The sequence below is a fragment of the Haplochromis burtoni genome, unplaced genomic scaffold (assembly GCF_018398535.1).
Source record: "Haplochromis burtoni strain Fernald_Lab_line unplaced genomic scaffold, NCSU_Asbu1 Contig_11, whole genome shotgun sequence".
Taxonomy (NCBI): Eukaryota; Metazoa; Chordata; class Actinopteri; order Cichliformes; family Cichlidae; genus Haplochromis; species Haplochromis burtoni.
This window is the reverse complement of record NW_024582372.1, coordinates 1,797,233-1,819,138: the sequence shown is the minus strand read 5'-3', so window position 1 is coordinate 1,819,138 and position 21,906 is coordinate 1,797,233. Positions and strand designations below refer to the sequence as shown.

Genomic DNA, 21,906 nt, shown 5'->3' with positions numbered 1-21,906 from the left:
AACAGTGGCAGTCAGCATGTGGAATTGCAGATGGCAAAGTAAAAGGAGTCCTTGCTATCATTTCACCAATATTTTCCTTTGGTACTCAACCTTGTATAAGACTAAGAGGTTGTATGCATGGTCACCAATAAAGAATGTTGGGTTATTAGGGGTTAAAGTGTCAAAAGTGAAGGAGCGAGTGTAGGCTATGAGATAGATAGAGATAGATATATAGATTTTTTTATTTTATAAATTGTACTTTGAAAAGCATTATTTACAGTCTGCTCTGTTATCAGGACTGTCATAAAATAAAAGCTGCTGTGCTTCCTGTTTGCCCTGCAGTAGGCCCAGGCTCGCTTGATAGTTGTTTTGCAAAGCTGTAGCTTTGCGCCAGTGATCTCACTGGTTTAAGCTCTTACCAAAGGCACGCCTTCAAGGAAAAATAAGGGTTTTCCCATCACAAAAATTTTCCCACCCACGCACATTGGTGTTTTTTTTTTGTTTTGTTTTTGGGTTTTTTTGTTTTGTTTTTTTGGCTGTTGCTGTTGACATGACTAAAGCTTAGCTGCAGTATTTCATGAAAAGAGGGGAATTAAGGCTAGGGGTACTTTTGGGATAAAGTTTATTAGAATTGGCAGTTTCAGTAATCTTTGATTATTTTATCAATACCTCTTGATGTACTTTAATCAGCCTTTATTGGGGATATGGGATTTGATATGAAAGGAAGAACATTTCCAAAAGCAAAAGTGAAATGGACTGTGATGCAGTGTGCTGTGTAATAGTTGAATGTAAGGGGATCTCCACCATCCCATCAAAGTCACTTAACAAACAAGATTGCGCTCATCATGCATCCCATCAGAGTGGGAGCGAATGCAGTGCTTTATAACCTCACATATGGCCAACTGATATGAATGAACTGTCCCACCCACACATAGACACATTGCAGAATTTGCACCTCAATAACACTCTGATGCAAGTTAGCTAACGCTTAAGCATCGCGGTGGCCAAAGAGGCCAAGAAGAACGTTAACGGAGTAAATGATTCCAACAAAAACACATTAGTTAAAAAAAACAAACAAACCTGCATATGTTGAAATGACGGCGCAACATTGGCATCCCAGTATACAATTGGGGACATGCATGATTCTCTGCCTTACAGTTATCTTGATTTCAGTGTTATAGGATTATGTTCGTCTATTAGTGCTACATATGAATGTGTGTGTGTACAGTTCCCTTAATCTTTGTCATTCCTACAGTGTGGCTCTTTGCTCTCTCTGTGTCTTAGCTTTGCTGAATCTGTAATGATTGTTGTTCATTACACTTGGGTGTGATTGACGTCAGCCAGGCTTCTCACTGCTGTCCTCTCATAAACCTGTGTATGACATTCTTGTCTCACAGCGTGTGACTGACAGGCGCCATTGCCCAGGAATGTATTTGACTTTGATACCATAGGAACCTTGTTTTCATACGTTTTCATGAACAGACAGTGACATCTTTCAGACATCACAAACTAGACTCGATATAAGGTCTTATTTGGGTTTAGACCTTTCAAGAACATGCCACATTCAAGGTCTTTTCAGCAGTTACCACCGTGCGCACATCCACACAAAGTAACTCTGAGGGGCCTGTTAGTGTGATGTCACTGCCAATGACCTTGTAAATTTCCATTTGTACACAACAGTGCTGCAGTGATGTTAGTTTTATGAGAGAGTGATAATGATGGTGAAAACAGCCTTCCTTTCTGAAGTGACTATTACAGTACTTTATTTTCTTCATGGAATCTTTTCTCCTCCCTTTCTCTTCTCACATTCAACAGATTCGCTACATTTCTCAGACGCAGGGTTTGCCAGGAGAACATTTATTAAATTCGGGGACAAAGACAGCTCGGTTCTTTTGCAAGGAGTCTGACTCGCCTTATGCAGCATGGAGACTAAAGGTGAGGAGTGTTTATATACAAGTCACAGAAATGTATAGAATTTGAATTCCTTATTTAAAATACCTAGTTTCTAACCTTTTTGGGAAAAGCTTAAAGGTAAAGATGAATTGGAAATGCATTCTTCCTGTCGGTAAACAGTAGTTGCTGTTCCTAGTATAGACATGGCAGTGTCTTTCCTGCAGTAAACTGAAACTTGTACACATTAAGATCATTGTCTTATCTCAAGTACAATGGAGATATTGTATTTACACTCCACTAATCTCAGTATCAGATTAGGGCTTTTCTTTGGACTTTTCTGATGAAACAGTTTACTGGCAGAGCCAGTATATATTGGTAGCTGTAAATGACCCAGCCTACAGCTAAAGCTGTGAATACAAAGGATTCAGTTCATAGTAACAAAATATTCAAATCCCAAGTAGCAAGTGCTCTACTTCGTTCATATGGTACATAACCACGAAATATTTTCTTGTCTACAGTCAACAGATGAGCATGAGGTGGAGACGGGAATGAAGTCAAAGGAAGCAAGGAAGTACATCTTCAGCTGTTTGGATGACATAGCGCATGTATGTTCAAAAGCTTGGACCACAATGTACTTATCGGGACTTCAGAGGAAGTACAACATCAAAGGTTTAGACGTTGTAGGCTACTACGTCTTTACCAGAGGAAGTACACCTACACATGTATGAGGAGAAGACAGCACACATGTTATTACTGTGAAAGAAAAAAAAGTTGCTCTTGAATTGCCTTCCCCCTTCAGTTGAATGGTAAACTTAAATTCAGAAGAAAAAAGGTTCAAGTTTCAGTCACACAAAACAAACCACAGGTGGAAATTCCCACAGTGACTGTCGATGCCTGTTCACGTCTGTACTTTTGATTTAAACGTCACTAGAGATTCTTGTGAATTATGTTCGTTTGCTTTTCTGGAAAATGCGTGTTCCAATAAAAGTGCTTTAATTAATTTTAAGCAGATTATATTATAGATTCATAATTTACTTTTTTTTTTTAAGATGATTATTTTATCTGCTACTTGTCAGCTATTTTGACAAGTCAGCCTAAATAAATGTCTGTATTCCAGGTGAACTTGATGATGAACTTGGAAGGTAGTGACTTGTTGGCAGAGAAGGCAGATCGCCGGGAGTTTGTGAGCTTGTTGAAGAAGATGCTGTTGATTGATGCAGAAGAGAGGATTGCCCCCGCAGAAGCTCTCAGCCATCCATTTGTGACGATGCAGCACCTGCTTGATTTTCCACATAGCAACCAGTGAGTTACCTTTGCTTCATATTGTGGAACTGGTGCAATTTTGACCTTCCTATATACCGGTAACTTGTACTCCCCATGTCTCTGTCTTCAGTGTGAAGTCATGTTTCCACATCATGGATGTTTGCTGGACTCGTCCCAGTGCATATGAGGCCGCAAACCGAAACAAAGGGCCTTTCATCAGGCCTGTAACTACAACCGCTGCTGCCTCAGCCAATCACCCTTTCAGCAAGATGACTGCTGTCCATCCTCAAGTAAGTTGGTTTAGATTCTTTTTACACACAGTAATTATTGCATCCAGAAATTAAAATATTCAAAAACAAAGTTTTGTTTCCTGAATGATGGAATGATCCCACATGATGTGAATTAATAATAATAATAATAATATGCTTTGTTTTTGTGCTTCTGTGAAGAGTAATTGTACAGACCTTGCTTTTATTGCTTTTTTGTGTACTGACTTGTCCGTCTTATTGCGTCCTCGCACTGCTGTCATGGCAACAAAAACACGTCATGTTTCTGAGGTCATGGCAACAGTGCAAATCAGTGTTGTTGCTGAGGAGAAAAGAGCAACTGACCCTTTTTTGGGTTTTGGATCTTTTATAATGCAAAACAACTCAGTTTATTTAACATGTACTCACAATGAACATGACTAATAGTGACATGCATGCATACATACATACATTACCTGAATAACAATGTAATGGTGACATAGTTAACCATTAGTACACGGGAAGATCACATTATGTCTCCCTCATTCCAAATCAGAACTAAAAACGGATAAGAGTACCAGATGGCATTTATTGAACGATAAAACTGATGCACTGTCATTTCTGTTATGTTTATGGGCCGCTATAAAAGAAAGTCAATGTTTATCATTCAGGATGTGGTGTCTTTCTTAGCAATACCGATTTGAAAGGCTGCTTTGCGTTTACAGTCATGTGTGCGGGGGCTGGGATACATGTAGGAGCTGTAGCAGACTGTATAGACCTAGTTGTTGTTAGCCAATAAATGTGATTATACCCAGGCACGAGAGAAGCATTAGTAGGGAAGCAAAGGAACATGCTCGACTGTTTACCCCTAAGGCCAGTCAATTCTTGAGCATGTTCATAGCAAAAGGTGTCTTAGAACAGGGAATATCAACAGCGTAAGAGCATAACCACAATCCTTTAAGCTTAGTGACTTTCATTTCTTCAAGGACTGCATTAGTACAAAAGTGGACCTTGAACCTGCTTTGATTCAGCGATTTATGAAATTATGTGTGATATGGGTTTCAGGTGGGCCTACACCTTGTGAACCATTATCTGTAGACTTATATACTACTGTTAAGCCAAAGGTTAACTGACTACCCAATAATTTCTCTATTTAATATGTTTCTGATCTCTCTCACCTGGGGGAAAAATGCTGCTGGCATGTTGCCATCTGCTGGCTCTTCGGTGCTACTGATCGTAATTACAATAAATCTGAAAAATGCCATTATCCCCTTTTTATTATTGTTTTTTTTTCCCTTTAGGGGTTAGCTCCATCAGCGGCCTCAGTAATGCACCCTGGCATACCACTGCAGACAGGAAGTGGTCAATTTGGATGCAATGAATCATTTCAGCAGACTCTCATTTTATGTCCCCCAACCATTCAAGGTAGGACATGTAAAACTTTATTTAATTTATTTGTCATGCTTTCAGTCATTCTTATATTTATTTGTCACTCTCCTTTTTGTGGATAGACTTAACAAAGACATTTTCTATTACCTCCCACAGCAGGAATCCCCCACAACACAGCTAAACCAGCAGGTTACTCTGTTCGCATGGAGGCCTCTGTGCCACTAGTCACACAAGCACCCTCAATCCAGCCCATACAAATCAGACCTGGAGTCATCACACAGGTAAGGAGGCACTTAAAATGACAGAATATGTACTGATATGAAATGTTAGCTTGAGGTGATTAGTGTGCTTAGATCAATGAAATGTTTTTCATTTAATATATATTAATCATTTTTGGGAGTCATTTAAAAGGGGAGAAATAACAGCGTGCGAAAGAAGTTCAGAGTTGACCTTTAATGTACAATCTGATGAAAGTAAAGTCTGCAGTGATGCAACTTTGCTTCTTTGCACTCCAACAGTCTTGGTCAGCTCGTGCACAGCAAATCTTGGTGCCCACTTGGCAGCAGGTGACATCGGTGCCCCCACCACCAACCACTATGGCGTCGGACACAGTGGCAGGCTCACAGAGATTGGGTGACTGGGGGTAAGACATGCATCTATTTCAGGAGGTTACACTACACCGTCTTCCTGATGTGTCATCCATATCATTTCGCGTCTGTATTTATAGTTCCATCGCATATTGTAAAAATTATTGATGCTTAATTATCTTTAGTTTCCGTGTGGTAGGAATGGACATGCTGTTCTCATGCTTGCTCCACTGAATGTTAACGACCTATGAGTCATAAGCTGCATTTGTGCTGCAGGAAGTTTCCTCGGGGACCACAAACCTTTGTCAAAACTCTGTGTTATTCCACCACAGGAATTACAGTTTAGAATAAGTTCTGGGGAAGTCTGTGTGTGTGTGCGCGCGTGTGTGTGTTTTTGTGTGTGTGTCTTGCAGCACCAAACATTTATTTGAACCACACTGCCTTGGTCATTGCATATTCAGTCTTCATAATAGCTGATAAAACGTGTTTCAACTTAAACATTTTTGCCTTTTTGAGTCCCCACCCAAAGTGGTGGATAGAATTGGTCTAATCTTTGTCATGGCAGTCCAGATATCCAACAGTCCAAAGCAAGCTTTTAGTTCCTTGAAAAAATCACTAAAATTTCTTGAGTACTTTTGGTAGAGATGTAGCTATGCCTACCAATTTTATTGAAAGCTGTGCACAATTTGAGATCTTTGCTTTATTTGCAGGAAAGTGCGTCCCCATGGTAACCATTACAGCTCCATGATTGCACACCCTCAGCCATTCTTAACCAACCAAATGACCATGTCCACCCACCAGCCAATCAACATAGGCATTGCACATGTGGTGTGGCCACAACCAGCTGCCAACAAGAGAGCCAAGCCGTCTGTGAACAGGTATGATGCATGTTTTGTTTTTTTTTTTCTTTTTGTTTTTTCTTTTTTTTTTCTCCCCTCCCTTAGGAAGAAAAATAAGGACACAAAAACATGAATCTGACAAAGCCTCCTCTGTTCTTTTCTAGGTGCAACATCTCCCAAAACACTAACATCCAAAATTTAGCATGTCAGTCCCCAAAGATGGCCGATACAGCAAAGAATGTGGACGAGGTAGAGGAAGCCAGATGTCCAGAGGAAGGCCACGCTATTGGAGAGGAGCAAAGAACAGAGCAGGTGGAGGAGGAGGATGAGAACTGCTGCAAAGTGGAGCCAGACTGCGAGGAGCTTTCAGTTTCACAGGAGCAGAGACAGGCTATGGTGATCTCTGACCTCGCTAGCCCAACTGTTAGCGTCATCAGTATCAGCAGCGATGAGGAGGAGGGCGCGCAAAGACATTCAATTGGAGAGTGAGTATTGACTACGATGCTCCTCTTCCTAACATCTCTTTAAAACATTCAAATTGAGTGTCTGATTTGATACATCTCTCTGCACACAGATGTAAGGGGAGTGCAGATTGTGAAGCGTGTCAGAGCACCGTCAGTATGGAGAGAGTCTGTTCTCTCAGCAGTCCAGACAGTACGCTCAGCACCAGTTCTTCTGCCTCATCTCAGTCCAGCACATCTCCCTGTAAACACCCCAACAGGTAAAGTAGGGATAGTGGCTTCAGACTGTGCTTGAACAGATGAGATACTGCCTGGTTTTAAAAGTCTCCATTGGACAGATTAGCCCAAATTCTAAAATAGTACATGACAGCCAAAATAAGTGTGCAACATTGAGAGATATTCTGTTTAGCTACCACGCCGTAAGTTGCCTTCTTCATTTTTATTGCAGCATGTCGGATGATGAACAGGAGAGTGGTTGTGACACCGTGGACAGCTCGCCTGCATCACATACCTCTGGCCATAGCAACAGTCCCTTCACAGAAAGGCGCTATATTGCTGACAGCAACCAGAACTGCGAGCCTTGCGTCGCATGTGTTGCCCCGGAGACCGAGCCCAGCAAACCAACAGTTCGTACTGTTGTGGTGCCTCCAATGCGGGTGCAGAACAACAACAATAATAACCCTGCAGTCAGTGAAACTCATGGCAACACAGGTAATGGTTTACATTTGCTGCCAGATTTATACATGTTCTTACTCTACTTAAAAGGGGGATGAGCAGTAGATTAACACACTGATCATTCTAAACTAAAATGATAGTTAATGATATGGTTAACATGACTATATTCCTTCATTGTGCTCAATTGCTAAGTGTCTGAAGTATACTTTAAATAATTGTTGAGTCAGACAACTTGCAGATCCATGACTAGGTCGCGCTAGCTCAAAGGTCTTGTCACCACTGCTGCCGTCTGCTCCACAGGTCACGTGGCCTTGGATTATGTCGTTTTAGTAGGCCACAGAAGTTCTCACAGGTGATTATGGGTTACATGCCCTGACATATCTGCTCTGATCGTTGGAGTGGATATCTGTTTGCTGTCAACACTTCTTACTCAAGGCTGAGAGACCCTCTGTTTCTGTGTGGATTTGCATTTCTTGAATCTGCATAAGGCATGTGCAATTGCCCCAAAGATACCAGTCAGTATTTCTTTATTGGTGCTAGACTGGACACATGCTATATGTAGACTTTATAACAGTTGTGGTAAGTGGGACCACGGGCAACAACTGTCATTTAAGATCTGCCTTTCTTTTTAAAAATAAGACCCTTTAAAGTGCAAGGTTTACTGTAAATCCTTAGAAAATCATACAGATTCATATTACCTTTATGTCTCCAACCTCCAAACTATTACAACTAAAGGCACACATAAAAGGGCACAACTTCCTATTCTAAGGCTGCCATGTGTATTTTTAGCCAATGATATGACCCTCACTATAAGCTCTATGAACAAGCTCAGTTACAAACTACTCCCTGACCCCCAAAACATATCTATTTATAATCATCTAAATGAAAGAACAGATATAACTGTGTTTAATGGTTTGGAACTGATCAAGCACAGCTGAAATCACCAATAAGCCTTCAGAGCCTCCTGCCACAAATGTTGCCATTTCTCTGGATGTAGTTGGATCTCTGGCTTAATCTTGTTTGCCTGTTATTTACAATCTAATATTGTTAGTAGGACACTGTGTTGTTTGTGTTTATAAGTGTCATTTCAGTCTTTCCGTGTTCTCTTCTTTGCCCCTTTTCACATGACCTGCTTCCTCAGGCTTAGAGTCTTCATGCCAGTCCAAAGGGCGCAGTTTTCCTGGGCGACAACATCATCACTCCACTCCCCTCCTCAACAGGCCTCAGAAAATTACCCCTGCATTCCAGCCCCAGCAACAGCAGCCTATTGGCTTTGGGCAGGTAAGCACATGCAGTCGCATACCGTGAACGTAAATAAAGACACTAGTACAAGTTAGAGATGGCACGATACCACTTTTTTATGTCCGATACCGATATCATAAATTTGGATATCTGCCGATACCGATATGAATCCGATATAGTGTGTTTTTTAATCAATAAAACAGTTTTTTAATATCTTGCTGCTTTTTGTATAAGTTCATACTCAAGTTTAAAAAAAAACCCAAAACCACATTATTCTGTTATACCTGTATGCAAAAAATACACTGCACCCAAAATATTTCATAGTTTAGCATTACTGATCAATCTAATAAACTTAAACCTACTCCATCCTCCCTTTTCTGGTATTTTAAAGAGTAAGCAACCTAACTAATAGGGTTCTAAAACTCCCAGCAAAAAAAAAAATTTAAATGGGGAACCACCCACGCTCCACCTCATGATGCTTAATTGACGTAATCAACTTTCATTTGATGCAGTGTGGAAAAAATGCACAGAAATAAATTATTTTCCAAGAATAATTAAATAGATTCAACATCTTTCTTCAACAGAATTGCAGACTGCACAGATCGTACCGCCCCAAAGGAAAAAGTAGCATAGCTTACTAGGGTATATTAGACTTAATAGTTACTATATACAGTAATGGACTTCTATACATTTTACATCAGATTAAAACTTGGGTGTAAGATTCGGATAATTATTTATTAAAAGCTAGACATTTTAAATGAGAATAAGAAAGAAAAGTATGTCTTTGTGCCCCACTTTTCCCTGTTCGGCCCCCCTGGCTAAACTTTGCTAGATCCACCCCTGCACAGTTACCAGCCGTCAGCTACGTAGAAAAGGATCCTGGTGTAGAACGTAAATAAATTCTAAAAACAGCTTATCAAGCTTAAACGTGCTGCTGTTGTTCAGCCGCTGGTTTCCTCTTTCTGGCACGAAGTGAGCAATAAACAAACAAGAGAGACGGACTCTCGACAGAAAAGCCGATCAGCTGATCAGTAATTATTTTCACGTTTGAAGTAGCAGCAGGAGAGGGAGGGAGAGAGAGGCAGTCACTCCATATATCGGTTGTTAAGCTTAACGCGGGAATGCTTTACAAACATTCAGAGATGAACTTAGACATTTGCTTTACTTCTCTCTGGGATAACTTCCTCGGAGATGAAATGCCGGATTGCTATCGAGGCTACAAATACACACAGCCGTTCTATCACGTGACCCGTACTGCTGCGACGTGCTATGGTTATGAGCCGAGTTACACCATGTCGCAAGTTTTGTGAGGTGCTTTTTTTTTTTTTGATATTTAATGGATCGGATTACTTTTTTTTTTCTTTCTCCGATATCCGATCCAGTAATTTACGTCAGTATTAGACCGATACGTAATATTGGATCGGTCCATCTCTAGTACAAGTAAACTTATTTTTGAAAAAAAATTATATCTGCCTCATCAAGTAATATTGACTGTAAAATTACTTGCACAAATTTGAGATTTTGAGAACAACAATTTTGACATAAGAAACTTGTCCTGAAAGGGCAAAATATGTTTCTTCTTCAAAAGAAGTCTGAGCAAAAGCATAAAAAGCTTGGTTTTTAGCTCCAGGCAGAAATAATCCTGGTGTGTCTTTATGAACGTAATTGGCTGTTGCTTGTAGAACGCCTCATCTTATAATTTTTGTCAGCGTCAAGTCTTTTTCTGGAATGTAAAGCAGCAATGGCAACTTGTAAAATAACATGATATTATTAAAGTAACAGAGGTACTTGTGACTACACTCACTACAGTTTAATGTGTGATAAAGAGCACAACATTTGAATTTCAAATATTTCCTTTTTGAGGTAATGCAGCAGTCAAGTTCATACTGTAAGTGGAACTTCCCTGGGAGGAGCAACATCATAGCAGTGCTCCCAAATGGTGTCAGATGATTTAAGTTTCCAAATATTTTTAAAGATGAAGGTATTTTACTTTGATACTGTTCATTTACTCTTATGTGCATTGGTACACAAGCAGATGATGCCGCTGTCGGTGACTGATAACATGGAAGGTGTTTACATGCAAGCGCATGGAAACAGCAGCATCTAGTGGCTCGCAAAGACTCACTCGGTACCGATGAATCTGAGGTCGTTGAATATGAAATGTTGTTGTTCTTCGCTCCTTCAGGTGCAACATTTCAGTTCCTGCCATCAGGAATGGAACGGGAACTTTTCCCACCGGAGACCACAGGCCTACATCCCTCCCACCATGCATGGGCACACTTTCACTCTCTCCCACAGCAGCCCAAACCACACTACGGGCCCCCACCCACACCTTGGTGGACATCCGCACTCCCAGCCCACCATACTGTCTTACCCTCCGTCTGGTCCTCTGGTCACAGCTGCACCTGTGGCCCATCTCCTGGCCTCTCCTGGGGCCACCCGCCCCGTCCTTCAGCCAACCTACAGCATCTCCCATCCGGCAGGCATTGTGCATCAAGTCGCAGTAGGCATCAACCCCCGGCTGCTACCCTCCCCCACCTTGCACCCCCAGGGCCAGTTCAAGCCCCTCTTTCCCCCGCACTCCTACATTGCCTCTCCCGCCTACGGCAGTTTCCCTCTCAGCCCTACCAAAATAAACCAGTACCCTTACATCTGAGCATGGCTGCTCAGGTACCCTTCATACCACCTGAGGGCTAAGTGAGCAGGGCGAAATATATCTTTAACCACAAACAACATGGTTTTTATTTCTGAAAAACCATGGCACAACCACAGAGAAAGCAAACTATTTTTTGAATCATGTAGACTTGAGTGTAATTGAACTTCAAGCTTTAAAAAACAAAAAACAAAACAAAAAAAAGAGTTCCAATGGTAGAGATGATTTGGCAAAAATTAAGAAGGAAGTAACGTATGAATGATTGAATGAAAGAATGAATGAATAGTTAAACTCACACTTAATGTGTTTTGCACATTTGATATATCTTTGCATTGGATCTTCTACGAATACTCCTCAAGACAGGTGAATAATTGGGGTGTTGTTGAATAGTTAGACTTTGCACCCCTGATCCCAGCTATTTTTCTATATTGCCTTCTTACGTGTGTGCAAGACACATTCATCTTTGTAAAGCCATCCCAGTCTCTAGCTCTAGATTGACAGATGCACATGTCGTCCACAGTGTACGTTGTACTGCGTTTGAAGTATTTGTACCTTTTCGGTGTCTTTTGGTGTTTAGCAATGTCAAGTCAATTAACCGAATTAAATAGGGTTATTCCTCACGCTGCATGTGGTCTTGCATGAGCAAAAATGTAAACGGAAAGATGCATAGACGTTGCTCTTATTGTTTGTGTCACAAGACTCGCTGCATTGTATAACTGTCCCCAGCCATAGTGCCTTACATATTTGAGGTTGTTAATGTTACTACTTATATATGACTATATACATGAATATTAATGTACTGGACTGCAGCACTTGAAATTCCAATCAGTCGATGCATCCTATGTGTGAGTGTATATATATGCACATGTGTATATGTCCATGCATAGCCTGCATGGATGTGATGTATCGCGGATAGCGGTGCTTATATTTTGGAGTCTGTATATTTCAGCGTGTAGTGAGTTAATTTTTTTCCCTCTGTTCTTTCAAGTAGAACAGCGTGCTTTGCTGTTGCAAATGCCTGCTGTTTCATTCAGTTCATTTTATTCTTTTCATTCTCCAGTTCCCGAATGAACTAGTGTACAAAGTGCAAGTACTGAGTATTGCTTAATATTTGATAATCACTTTCTATTCAGTGAAACTCTTACTACTAACAGTATTTGTACTGTTTGAAACTGCAATACAATCTAAATAGTCGTTGATTATTTTTCGTCTTCGTATTTTCGTTTTTGAGTGTTTTCACTTTGTTTTTTGTTTTTATTTTTTTTAGATGTTTAGAAGTGTGGTGGGCATGGCTTTGATTAGGTAAAGAAAAAATGCAAATTAATTCACAGTATGGAATCTTCTAAGCCTGAGCAAACCATGCAGTATTTGATATACACACATATATGGACATATATTATAGAGCTAGACTATTTAGTACAGATGCTTGATAAGGTGTGAGTTAATTGTGTGCAATTCTCTCATTTATGCATGTGTGACAAAGTTAACTTTTTCACTTTACATTATACCATTTGTTAAAGGCTTACAGCTTATCGGTGTCAACTGCTTATTTTATACATTCCGTCAGGGAGGATATATATACATATATAAGACGGTAGCACCAGTCTATATATATGTAGATATGCTGCGTGTGTGCGTTTTTGTTTTTTCTTCTGTTTGTTTTTACTAGTTACATGTGTGGGTTTTTTTTGTCTTTTTCTTTTCAAATGAAGTTGCTTGTGCAGCACCAAAGACTGTAATTCATTTCTTGAGCAAGGTAGCTATTCTGTTTGCATAGACCTCAGTTGTACTGTAGTTGTAGAATGGGGTTAAATTAAAACAAAAAAAAAGTTGTATTTAAAAAAACAACAACAAAACAAACAAAAAAAACAGCTGAGGTTTTGTCTAGCTTATTGGGCAATTAATAAGTCGTATCATTTCTTTCTTGAATGTATCATAGATAAGCTGCTATATGATTGCCACTTCAATAGCTGTGAAATTAGGTGATTTCTCTCTGAGTTTAAACCTAGCGTTGCTATTTTTGTATAGGTCCCTAATTATCTGAAATAGAAGTGGTTTTGATTTTTGTGTTTTGCGTTCATATTTGAAGTGTCATTGTAACTACTGTATTGCTGATGATGAACATTAGTTGCATTTGTCGTTTCTCGGGGTGCGTGTTTTTTGCATCAGTATTTTATCCTTATTAACCTTTTGGGCTCGTCACTGCATATAAATGATGTATCGATGTAACTTAATTTTTGTATGTTTTCATATTGACGTTTTGTACACATCTGAAGCTGTAGCTTGCAGGATTGAGTTAACTTTTTTATTGTGAGTAAACGGTGTGCTACCAGTACTCTCGTGGGTTATGAGGGCACTGCGAGATGCCGGGGGGGGAAACAAAAACATTGTGTTCCATTGGAAGACTTCTGTGTTGTTTCCACTAGTCACACACAAACGCACTTGCCACTAAGCACTTATAGAGGTAGGGAGGCTTGTTAGGGTTTGGGTGATTAGACTGTAAGAGAGAAATTTAGCCCAATTTTTCTGTTCTAAAATGACGTTTTCTGATTTGTTTTTATTGTTAAATTGGTTTGATCAAAGTATTTATTGCAGCCCTTTTATCTGTTCAATGTTATATCTGGCTAGGATATCAGTTTCACAGTTTGATATTCTAAACTGCCTTGAGTTCAGATCGCTCTCCCCTTTATGAGTGTCTAATATCAAAACGATGTTTTGTCGGTGCGAAACAGTTACCGTTGTGATATGTCCTTTCTTGAAATTGAGACAGTGTGAGCAGCACTGTTTATGTGCCTTGAGATTCAGAAAGTGAGAATTCATGCTGGTGATTTCTTCCCGATTTATTTGAGGAAGGCGTAGAATTCAGTAACAGTTCCCTACAGTGTAGAATGGACAAGTTTTTAACAGACATTTGACCAAGAGTTTAAAGAGGAAAGTAAGAAAAACAAGAAGCAGAGAATAAAAACAACTCAAAGTAGGACTTCATCACAGTGACTCTGATCAGCTTATACACATGAACAGCGTAGTGGTGGTTCTCCGCTTGTTTCACACAGTCGCCACGTAAAACCTCTCTGATTAACACACACATGCGTGCGCTTTGAATGACACTCACTCAATGGTCTTTGGATAGTCACTCTGGCTGAACAGCAGATGCAATACTTTACATTGTGCGGTCATTGCACCACCAAGTGTTCTTAGATAATCTCCATGCTTTACATTACCTTGCATGTACACCTTAGATGCTTCACTTTGTCTGCCTAGAAGCTGACTGCCTAGAGCAGCGCTCCTATCATGCAAGCTGAAGCTGAGTGGGAGTAACCAGAGCACGGCTGACAACACTGGCCTTTTAAAAATCAGAAGCTATGCTTTATATCCAGCAAGAGTATATCTGGGTGTTTTTGTTCTGGGTTCTGGACGAAAAGAGCTCTGTCGAGGAGGTTGTCATGTTCTCTGTCAGTCATGAGTGCAATACTCCACATTTCGCCACTGACATTGATATGGTTGTATGTTTTTTTAATAGCTTTTGTCTGACTTGTATGCTTTACTGATCATACTCAAATATCCCTTTGGGAAAGAAAGCTTATGATGACAAGGCATGGACTTGGCAGATTAGTGCTTGAAATAGTTCCCCCAATAATAAGCATGTGAAATGTAATCTGTGTTTTGATTCCTTCAAAGGTATTCACCAGCAATGCGCCTGCATAAACTCTCCCGTACTTGTTTAGGAAAAGAATGGATGCAAGAGGAGAGAAATCTTAAAACTGTTTTTAATTTTCCACAAGATTGACACCTTGATTTCTTTTCTTTTTTCTTTTTTTTTTTGAAGATTCATCTAACATTTAACAGATAAAACAGTCATTTGTAAAATTACTTCTATTAATGTTATGACTTTGATATGGAAAAAAAATCCTCTGCTGCGGTATTATCCTTTAGAGATCTTAATTCAGGGTGTGTATTAGTCTAATTGTGCTACTGTGTAACTGTTTGATTTTAATATGAGATTTGTTTTACTCAAGCTCTTATTTTCAGTTTTCTGGTCACCTGTATCAATTTCAGAGTTAATTCACACTGCAAGTTATGGAATCATCTGTTTGGATTGCTCATCAATTAGACTTGATAATTAAATCTGAACTGTTACTGTTTTAATACCTGTAGATTTTTTTTGTTTTGTTTTGTGGCTTTTATTTCCTCCTGTTTTTGGTTCGTTTGCTTTTTTAATTTTGTGCTACACTAGTTTGCCATGTAGCAATTGCACTGTGCAATATTTACAGTATGAGGACTGGGAAAACTAACTCTATGGATGTGATGTCTCTTTACAGTTTGCGATAGTGTTTCCTCTCTAGTTCTCAGTGATTTAGGTGTGACCAAGCCTTCTCTACTTTGTCACATTAAGCGGGTTTTCCAGGTGACTCTTTTGGTGAGTGTCAAAATAAGACTTTATGGTGTATTATTGTTAAGATTCACTTTGAATTAAAAAAAAAAAATCTATTGATGCAGTTCTTTCTGATTTGGTCTGTTCATTCACATTAATGCACATTAATATAAATGATGGATTGGACTCATTTCTATTTGTTTTAGTGTGTGACAGGAAAAGTAGAGTTTGCAAGGTAGTATCTTGACATTTATTGTCAAAAACAAAAAGACTATCCTTTAGAATTGTTTCAGGAGAAAACTGCTCAATTATCAGACATGAGAACCTGGAATCAGACAAAAGATGAGTTTTCTGTCAGTTAATCTGTTGCATTTAATCTCCAAACATGAATATGTTCGGATGAAACTGAAATTTGAACCTGAACACAATAAACTGCACCTACTGAAGAAGATTTTTGTGCTGTGATTGAAAGCTCCAAATCACAACAGTTCCCTCAATGGGCTTTATATTGTGCAGAGAAACCCAACAATCAGATTTGCCCATATGAGTAAGTACTTTGGTGACACTGGGAAGGAAGGACTCCCTTTTCTGACAAGAAGATGCCTCCGGCAGAACCAGGGTCTGTGAGGGGAAGACACCTGCTGCGACCGGTTGGGGATGAGGGGAGGAAGACCGGACAAAAGACACTGTGAAAGAGTAAAAAAAGATGAATAATGGCTTATGACACAGTGATAAAACGTTAATAAGAAGAAAGCTCCCAGCAGCCTCGATCTACTGCAGCGTCACTAAAGGGGAGGATTCAGGGTCACCTGATCCAGTCCCAACTATATGCTTAAAATCTATATTTTTAATAATTTATTTATAATATAATGTATTATATTTAAAATTAAAAATCAACAGCTGACATCTGTAGAAACTCACAGGAGGTAAAAACGGGAGTGTATGCGTCAAAAGCAGAAAAACATCGACGGCAGAAAAGTGTCACGAATTAAAACCTGGAGCTTGTTCCACACATTCTTAAATAAGAAACGCGAGTGAGCACAATTCTGAAAAATGTCAAATGATTATGGTTGCTAAATTACCTCAACCGGAAAGACGTGTTAATGTTCAAATGAGGTTCTTTTGGTAAAAAAATCGTGTTCAGTGGGCTTTGGTGTTGACGACCTGCTGTGTTTTCTGGGTCTGGCCTGCCATCCTGTGGACATCAAGAGGTACAACAGCCATTATCCGCACAATTAGGTATTCACGCATTAATTACGGTAACCATTAAGAAAGACAATGTACGTGTTAATAGGCTAGTGTCACGTGATTATTGTCGTTTTTAATATCAACCCAACATGTAAGAGCGCAAAGAAGACCAACCATCATTTTCTTTTAAGCAGCTCCACATAGAAATCTGATTCTTAACGAGTTACCGCCAGAAGAGGTCGTCCTGCCCTCTCGCTTCCATTCTCACTACAATTAACAGGGAGGTTAATTCGCCCAGTTTGGCCAGGAAGGTGGCACACTTCAAAATCATCCAGCCACAAGCAATCAGCGGTAGGCTGGCCTTTCTTTCATAACTGAATGTTGCCTGTGCGCAAGTAAATGCCTGCCATCCACCTGGACCAGGTCTGGATGTGGCACTTCACCGCCAACAGCTAAATGTCAAACCTTTGGCAAAGTGCGCGCGCCGCCCTGCGCCACACAGTGATGATGGGTGGACCGAGCGGAGAGGGGCGATAGGGCACATTTCTTAATTTCCCTTCAGCGCCGCTTCCCCCACCATCCAGACCTGGACACGCGACGAGACCGCGGGACGGCCCTGTTTCCCGTTCACACAGCGATCCAATGTATTATTCACGAGCGAAACTTCAGCAACTTGTCCACTGGATATGGCTCCCGGTTTGAGGAGTGGGCGGACAGGTCACCTCAGAGTGGCGGGAACCGGCGGGGCAGACCCCGGTGGGTGCTCGCCGCAGCGGACGGATGCAGGAGGAGAGGGGAGGTGTTTGAGGACCAGGTTGCGAGTCGGAGCAGCGGGGATGCTTGCAAACTGTCTGCTGTCTGTAGCAGTGCTTTTACTTCTTGTCCGGTGCTCTTTGGCCGCAGAGGGTAAGCACGCGCCGTCGCGCTATCTGCTCCAACATGCCGTGGCAGAGTGTGATTTTTTATGCGTTCACATTTTTCACATCTAGGCTGTGACATCTGCTGTGGAAGAATGAGAACATACTGAGTGGAAAATGGATCTTTTGTTTAACACGGGCAGCGTTTTGTAATCCGCTGCTGGGTGCGTGATTCACGGGCTGTGTGGATGCAGCTATGGTCTGCTCAACAGCTTTCTAAATCATTTTTAGGAAAAGAAAACTTCTATCCTTTAGCCATGAATCCAAATCTCTACAGTGTGATACACTGTTGGGCTTCTGCAATGAATGAGATTGGGGAGTATTTTCTCCCCTGGACAAGGTCTCTTATAAACGGCACTGCCACGAGATGATATTTTAGGGATGCTGTTGATTCTGGTCTACTCGGGGTTTGCTCATATGTGATGTAACGCTCACCTGAGCCTGAAGCCTTTGTCTCACTGATCAGATTGCACTGCACAGAGCACAGAGCTCTGTTTCTCCTCAGGGTGAGCAATCTCATCCTCAACGTTGTCTCCCAATTCAACTTCACTTCCCCATTGTTCCTTTGATGGCATTTTATTTGTGTTGCATTTCAATGACAGAGGCTATTAAGCCCCATTATTACAGCCAGTAATGAGCTGTAAGGAGTTATTCTGGGAATGCAGTGCAGCGCGGTCACAGGACAGTGTTTCAGAGCATCTGGGTCAGCACTAATGACACACATACTGCTGCCCACTGTAGGTCTGTTTGTCTCCTCTGGCATGTGAGGCAGCTGGGGTAAGGTTGGCCGACTTAGCTGCCCTTCAGCCATCACCGTTTGCCGGGAAAAGTGTTTGAAACAAAAGAACAAGACAGTCAGTCTCTTCATGTGCACTGCCTCGACTGCACAGGTGTCCTTGAAATCTTGTGTGTCCACGAGTGAAAACAGAACAAACACAAGGTGTTCTTTGCAGGAACTAAACTGAGAGTGACTCCATCAGCCCTTTCCAGTCTGCATACTGTGATGTAGTGGTGGCTATAGTCTCACCTCTGCTGATGCACTGCTACAGTAGCAGAGTCTCCTCCTCCTCCCTTCCACCACCTCCTCCTTTTCACAGTCAGCACATCCATTCTTAAACACATGAACACAGCAGCAGCACCTGAGTTGTACAGATAGAAGTGCATTTTTTACAGTATTTAAGTGATGTTTTTGCATTTATCTGTGTGCTGTCTTTTAGGTAGCATCAGTGCAACCTGCACTCTTTCCTCCAAAAAATAATTCCACCTTTTTCTTACATTTGATTCAGCTGATGAGAGTATGTACACCACATGAAGTTTAATTGACAGATTTTTGCATTTAAGTGTCCAACAAAGGACATAAAACATTCCTTTTATGAGCTATAGCAAAAAAAAGAAAAGAAATAAAATACAAATAAAAAAAATAATACTATTACATAATGGATATAAAGTACAAAATTATTACACAGAAACTTGAACACTGCAGTCTTCTATAAATTAATTCATGCAACATTGACTGGGGTCCATTACGTTTTCTCCAATTATCATTGAGATGTAATGGGAAACGATGGGAATACTGATGCCATTTTTCTTTTTCTTTATCCTCTATGTATCAAGAAAAACCTAGTAGCAAACTAAACTGTGTGGAGGTGGCCAACACTAACAGAGGCTCGTCAGACATTTATAAAATCAGACCTCGATGTCTAATAAATTCTCTTTTTAGCTTAAACTTTTGTAGGGCATCATTAAATGTGTAGGTACTAATAGAAAGCATTCTATAGCATTGAAATCTTAAAGGAGCACAATGGGGTGAAGGTGACGTGAAAGAAGTTTGGAACCTTCAGCACGCCTGAAATTGGATATCTGGTGGTTAGTTACACAGGGGTTCACACAAGGGTGTGGGGTTCCCCTGCTCTCATGCTCCCTATGCCTATGCTGGGGAGGTTCTGGTGGACTTTCTGGTTAAATAAAGGAGGGGGGGGGGGGAAATGAAGCCTTCTACAGGGACCAGAGGACGACTGTCTCAGCAGCACTCCAAAAATCAGGCTTTTATGGTAGAATGGATGAACTGAAGCCACTCTTGAGTAAACATCACCGATGGCCTGCCTAGAGTTTGGGTAGAAGAAAAAATAATTTTCTGGTCTTATCAGGAAAACAAAAAAAGCCATTAAACTGCAAAGACTTAGAGGTGGCAATTCACAGATGCTTTTCATCCTATCTGACAAACCTTGATAGGAGTAGGTTATGCCTGGGAGATCTGGGTAAACTGGCTAAATCCAGGTATTTAAAGCCTGCAGAAACTTATCCATAAAGCTCTGCCAAAGTGGCTTTTACAAAGCCCAGAATTAAGGATTTATGCATGTTTGTTAATAAAACATTTCAATTTTCTGTCAGCACACTTTCACCTTATCATTATAGATAAATGCTTGACCTCTGTTATAGAAATTGTCCTCATTATACTGTGCAAGAAACAGCACTGAGCAGCTCATTTGTTTTATTTATTTATTTTTGCTTTGGATTGCATTTCCCTAAACTAATATACAATATATATTCTGGTTTAGTGCTATATTTGTGTATGCCTTTCTAAAGATTACTAAATAAAAAACACACTTAGTTTTCTGAACTCACTGCTGAACCAGAACAACATGTGATTTCTATGGTAACACCAATTTTTGACTAACAATGACATTTCCCCTTCAGAGCCCTCACCAGTCAGAGTCAATGTGAGATGCTGCGTCAGTGTGTGTGTCTCGAGTAATTTTCCAAGCAAAGACTAAGCTTTCGCCTCATGTTAGATTGTTGTTGAATAAATTCACAGAATCTCGTGCTGGCTTTATTGCTTTCTTATCAACAGCTGCTGAAATTATGCCCAGGGACATGCAGAAGAGCGAGCTAAGCAAAGGCTTCTGTATTCCTTCCACGATCAACTGACTTCTTCTGACGTAAGCTCTGTTTACTCCTGCGAGCACAGCCCGCCCGTTCGCTTATGAGTGCTGACAGCTTGGTTTTGACGCGGGGTTAACCTCATAGACCTCTGAGTATGAGAAGCCATCCCTGAGCTGTTGCTAGTCATCACTTTGTGCTTAGGAATTCATTGAAAGCAGGCATGAAAGTAAGATTGAAAGCCATTTCCTATTTGCAAAACATTCTGGGGGGTTTTTACTCATAAAATGAATGGTAATGTGAATTGAGTGGCTCGTGACACTATCTGTGTGCCTGCGATTTTTAAGTCTTTCTAACTGTGCAGTTTTCTTTTGTGTGTGTGTTTTCTGTTTTCTTGCATCTAGATCAGTCTTTTCAGAGCTGTCAGGATGGTCAGTGTGAAACTAACTTCTACAGATTTTTTTTTTTTTTTTTTTTTAAACACCACTCACTGTTGGTTTGGTACACTGTCTACATGAGCTGTGGGTTTTGAAGAGTACAGGGAGGGCCATTTATATGGATACGTTACGTTGAAACCAAGCACACCATTGTTTTTCTTGTGACATTACCAATAAGTTTGATGTGTCACATGGCCCTCTTCCTATTGAAAAAAACAAAAGTTGTATCCAAGATGGCCGACTTCTAAATGGCCACTATGGTCACCACCCATCTTGAGGAGTTTGCCCTTTCACATATACTAATGTGCCACAAACAGGACTTTAATATCACCAACCATTCCCATTTTATTACGGTGTATCCATATAAATGGCCCTCCCTGTATATTCAGTTAGGGTTCTAGGCCTATTAACTTCTTGTTAATGATCATGATTGACTACAACTGGTAGTTTCTCTTTGTCAGCATAAAAAGGATTTGATTGCTAGATAGATTGGGAGAAACGTTTCGTCACCCATCCAAGTGACTTCTTCAGTCTCAGCTGACTGCAGGCTTCCCCAACCTTATAAGCAGTACGTTTGCGTAACGACTGAAACTAGCACCACTGACTAACAATGGGCCATGAAGTCAGTTTCATGATCATTAATAAGCAAATTGTCATGACCATTGATCAATGAGTACTATTCACATGTACTGAATAGAGGTATACGTTTGGAGAAGTAAAGGTGAGGCTTTGCAAAATAAGAATTCTACCAGCTTTTAAGCACTGTGGTGATAGCATCATGCTTGGGTGCAGTTTTGCCACCAGTCGCATTGCTACATTGCACAAAATGGAAATGGATGAGGGCTACCTCAAAATTCTTAAACTTCACCTCAAATCGACAGCTAGA

General features: G+C 40.5%; 2 protein-coding genes across 6 annotated transcripts in view; both read left to right on the top strand.

Annotated features, from left to right (window-relative positions):
• Positions 1–15,722, top strand: part of hipk3b (homeodomain interacting protein kinase 3b) — a 52,824-nt gene extending 37,102 nt beyond the window's left edge. For 2 of the 3 annotated variants that reach the window (XM_005915146.2, XM_005915149.2), the window contains exons 4-16: positions 1,795–1,914; positions 2,391–2,477; positions 2,990–3,174; positions 3,266–3,425; positions 4,682–4,805; positions 4,926–5,050; positions 5,288–5,412; positions 6,067–6,234; positions 6,360–6,680; positions 6,770–6,916; positions 7,105–7,367; positions 8,473–8,612; positions 10,759–15,722. In XM_005915146.2, the coding sequence (XP_005915208.1) occupies positions 1,795–1,914; positions 2,391–2,477; positions 2,990–3,174; positions 3,266–3,425; positions 4,682–4,805; positions 4,926–5,050; positions 5,288–5,412; positions 6,067–6,234; positions 6,360–6,680; positions 6,770–6,916; positions 7,105–7,367; positions 8,473–8,612; positions 10,759–11,229 (2,436 nt within the window). In that variant the 3' untranslated portion in view covers positions 11,230–15,722. The remainder of the gene's footprint in view (positions 1–1,794; positions 1,915–2,390; positions 2,478–2,989; positions 3,175–3,265; positions 3,426–4,681; positions 4,806–4,925; positions 5,051–5,287; positions 5,413–6,066; positions 6,235–6,359; positions 6,681–6,769; positions 6,917–7,104; positions 7,368–8,472; positions 8,613–10,758) is intronic. The other variant, XM_005915147.2, reaches the window with a different exon arrangement.
• Positions 15,723–16,175: 453 nt separating this feature from the next.
• The window catches only part of kiaa1549lb (KIAA1549-like b), a 63,144-nt gene continuing 57,413 nt past the window's right edge, over positions 16,176–21,906 (top strand). For all 3 annotated transcript variants that reach the window (XM_005915151.3, XM_005915150.3, XM_042213793.1), the window contains exon 1: positions 16,176–17,692. In XM_005915151.3, coding sequence (XP_005915213.1) covers positions 17,473–17,692 — 220 coding nt within the window. In that variant the 5' untranslated portion in view covers positions 16,176–17,472. The remainder of the gene's footprint in view (positions 17,693–21,906) is intronic.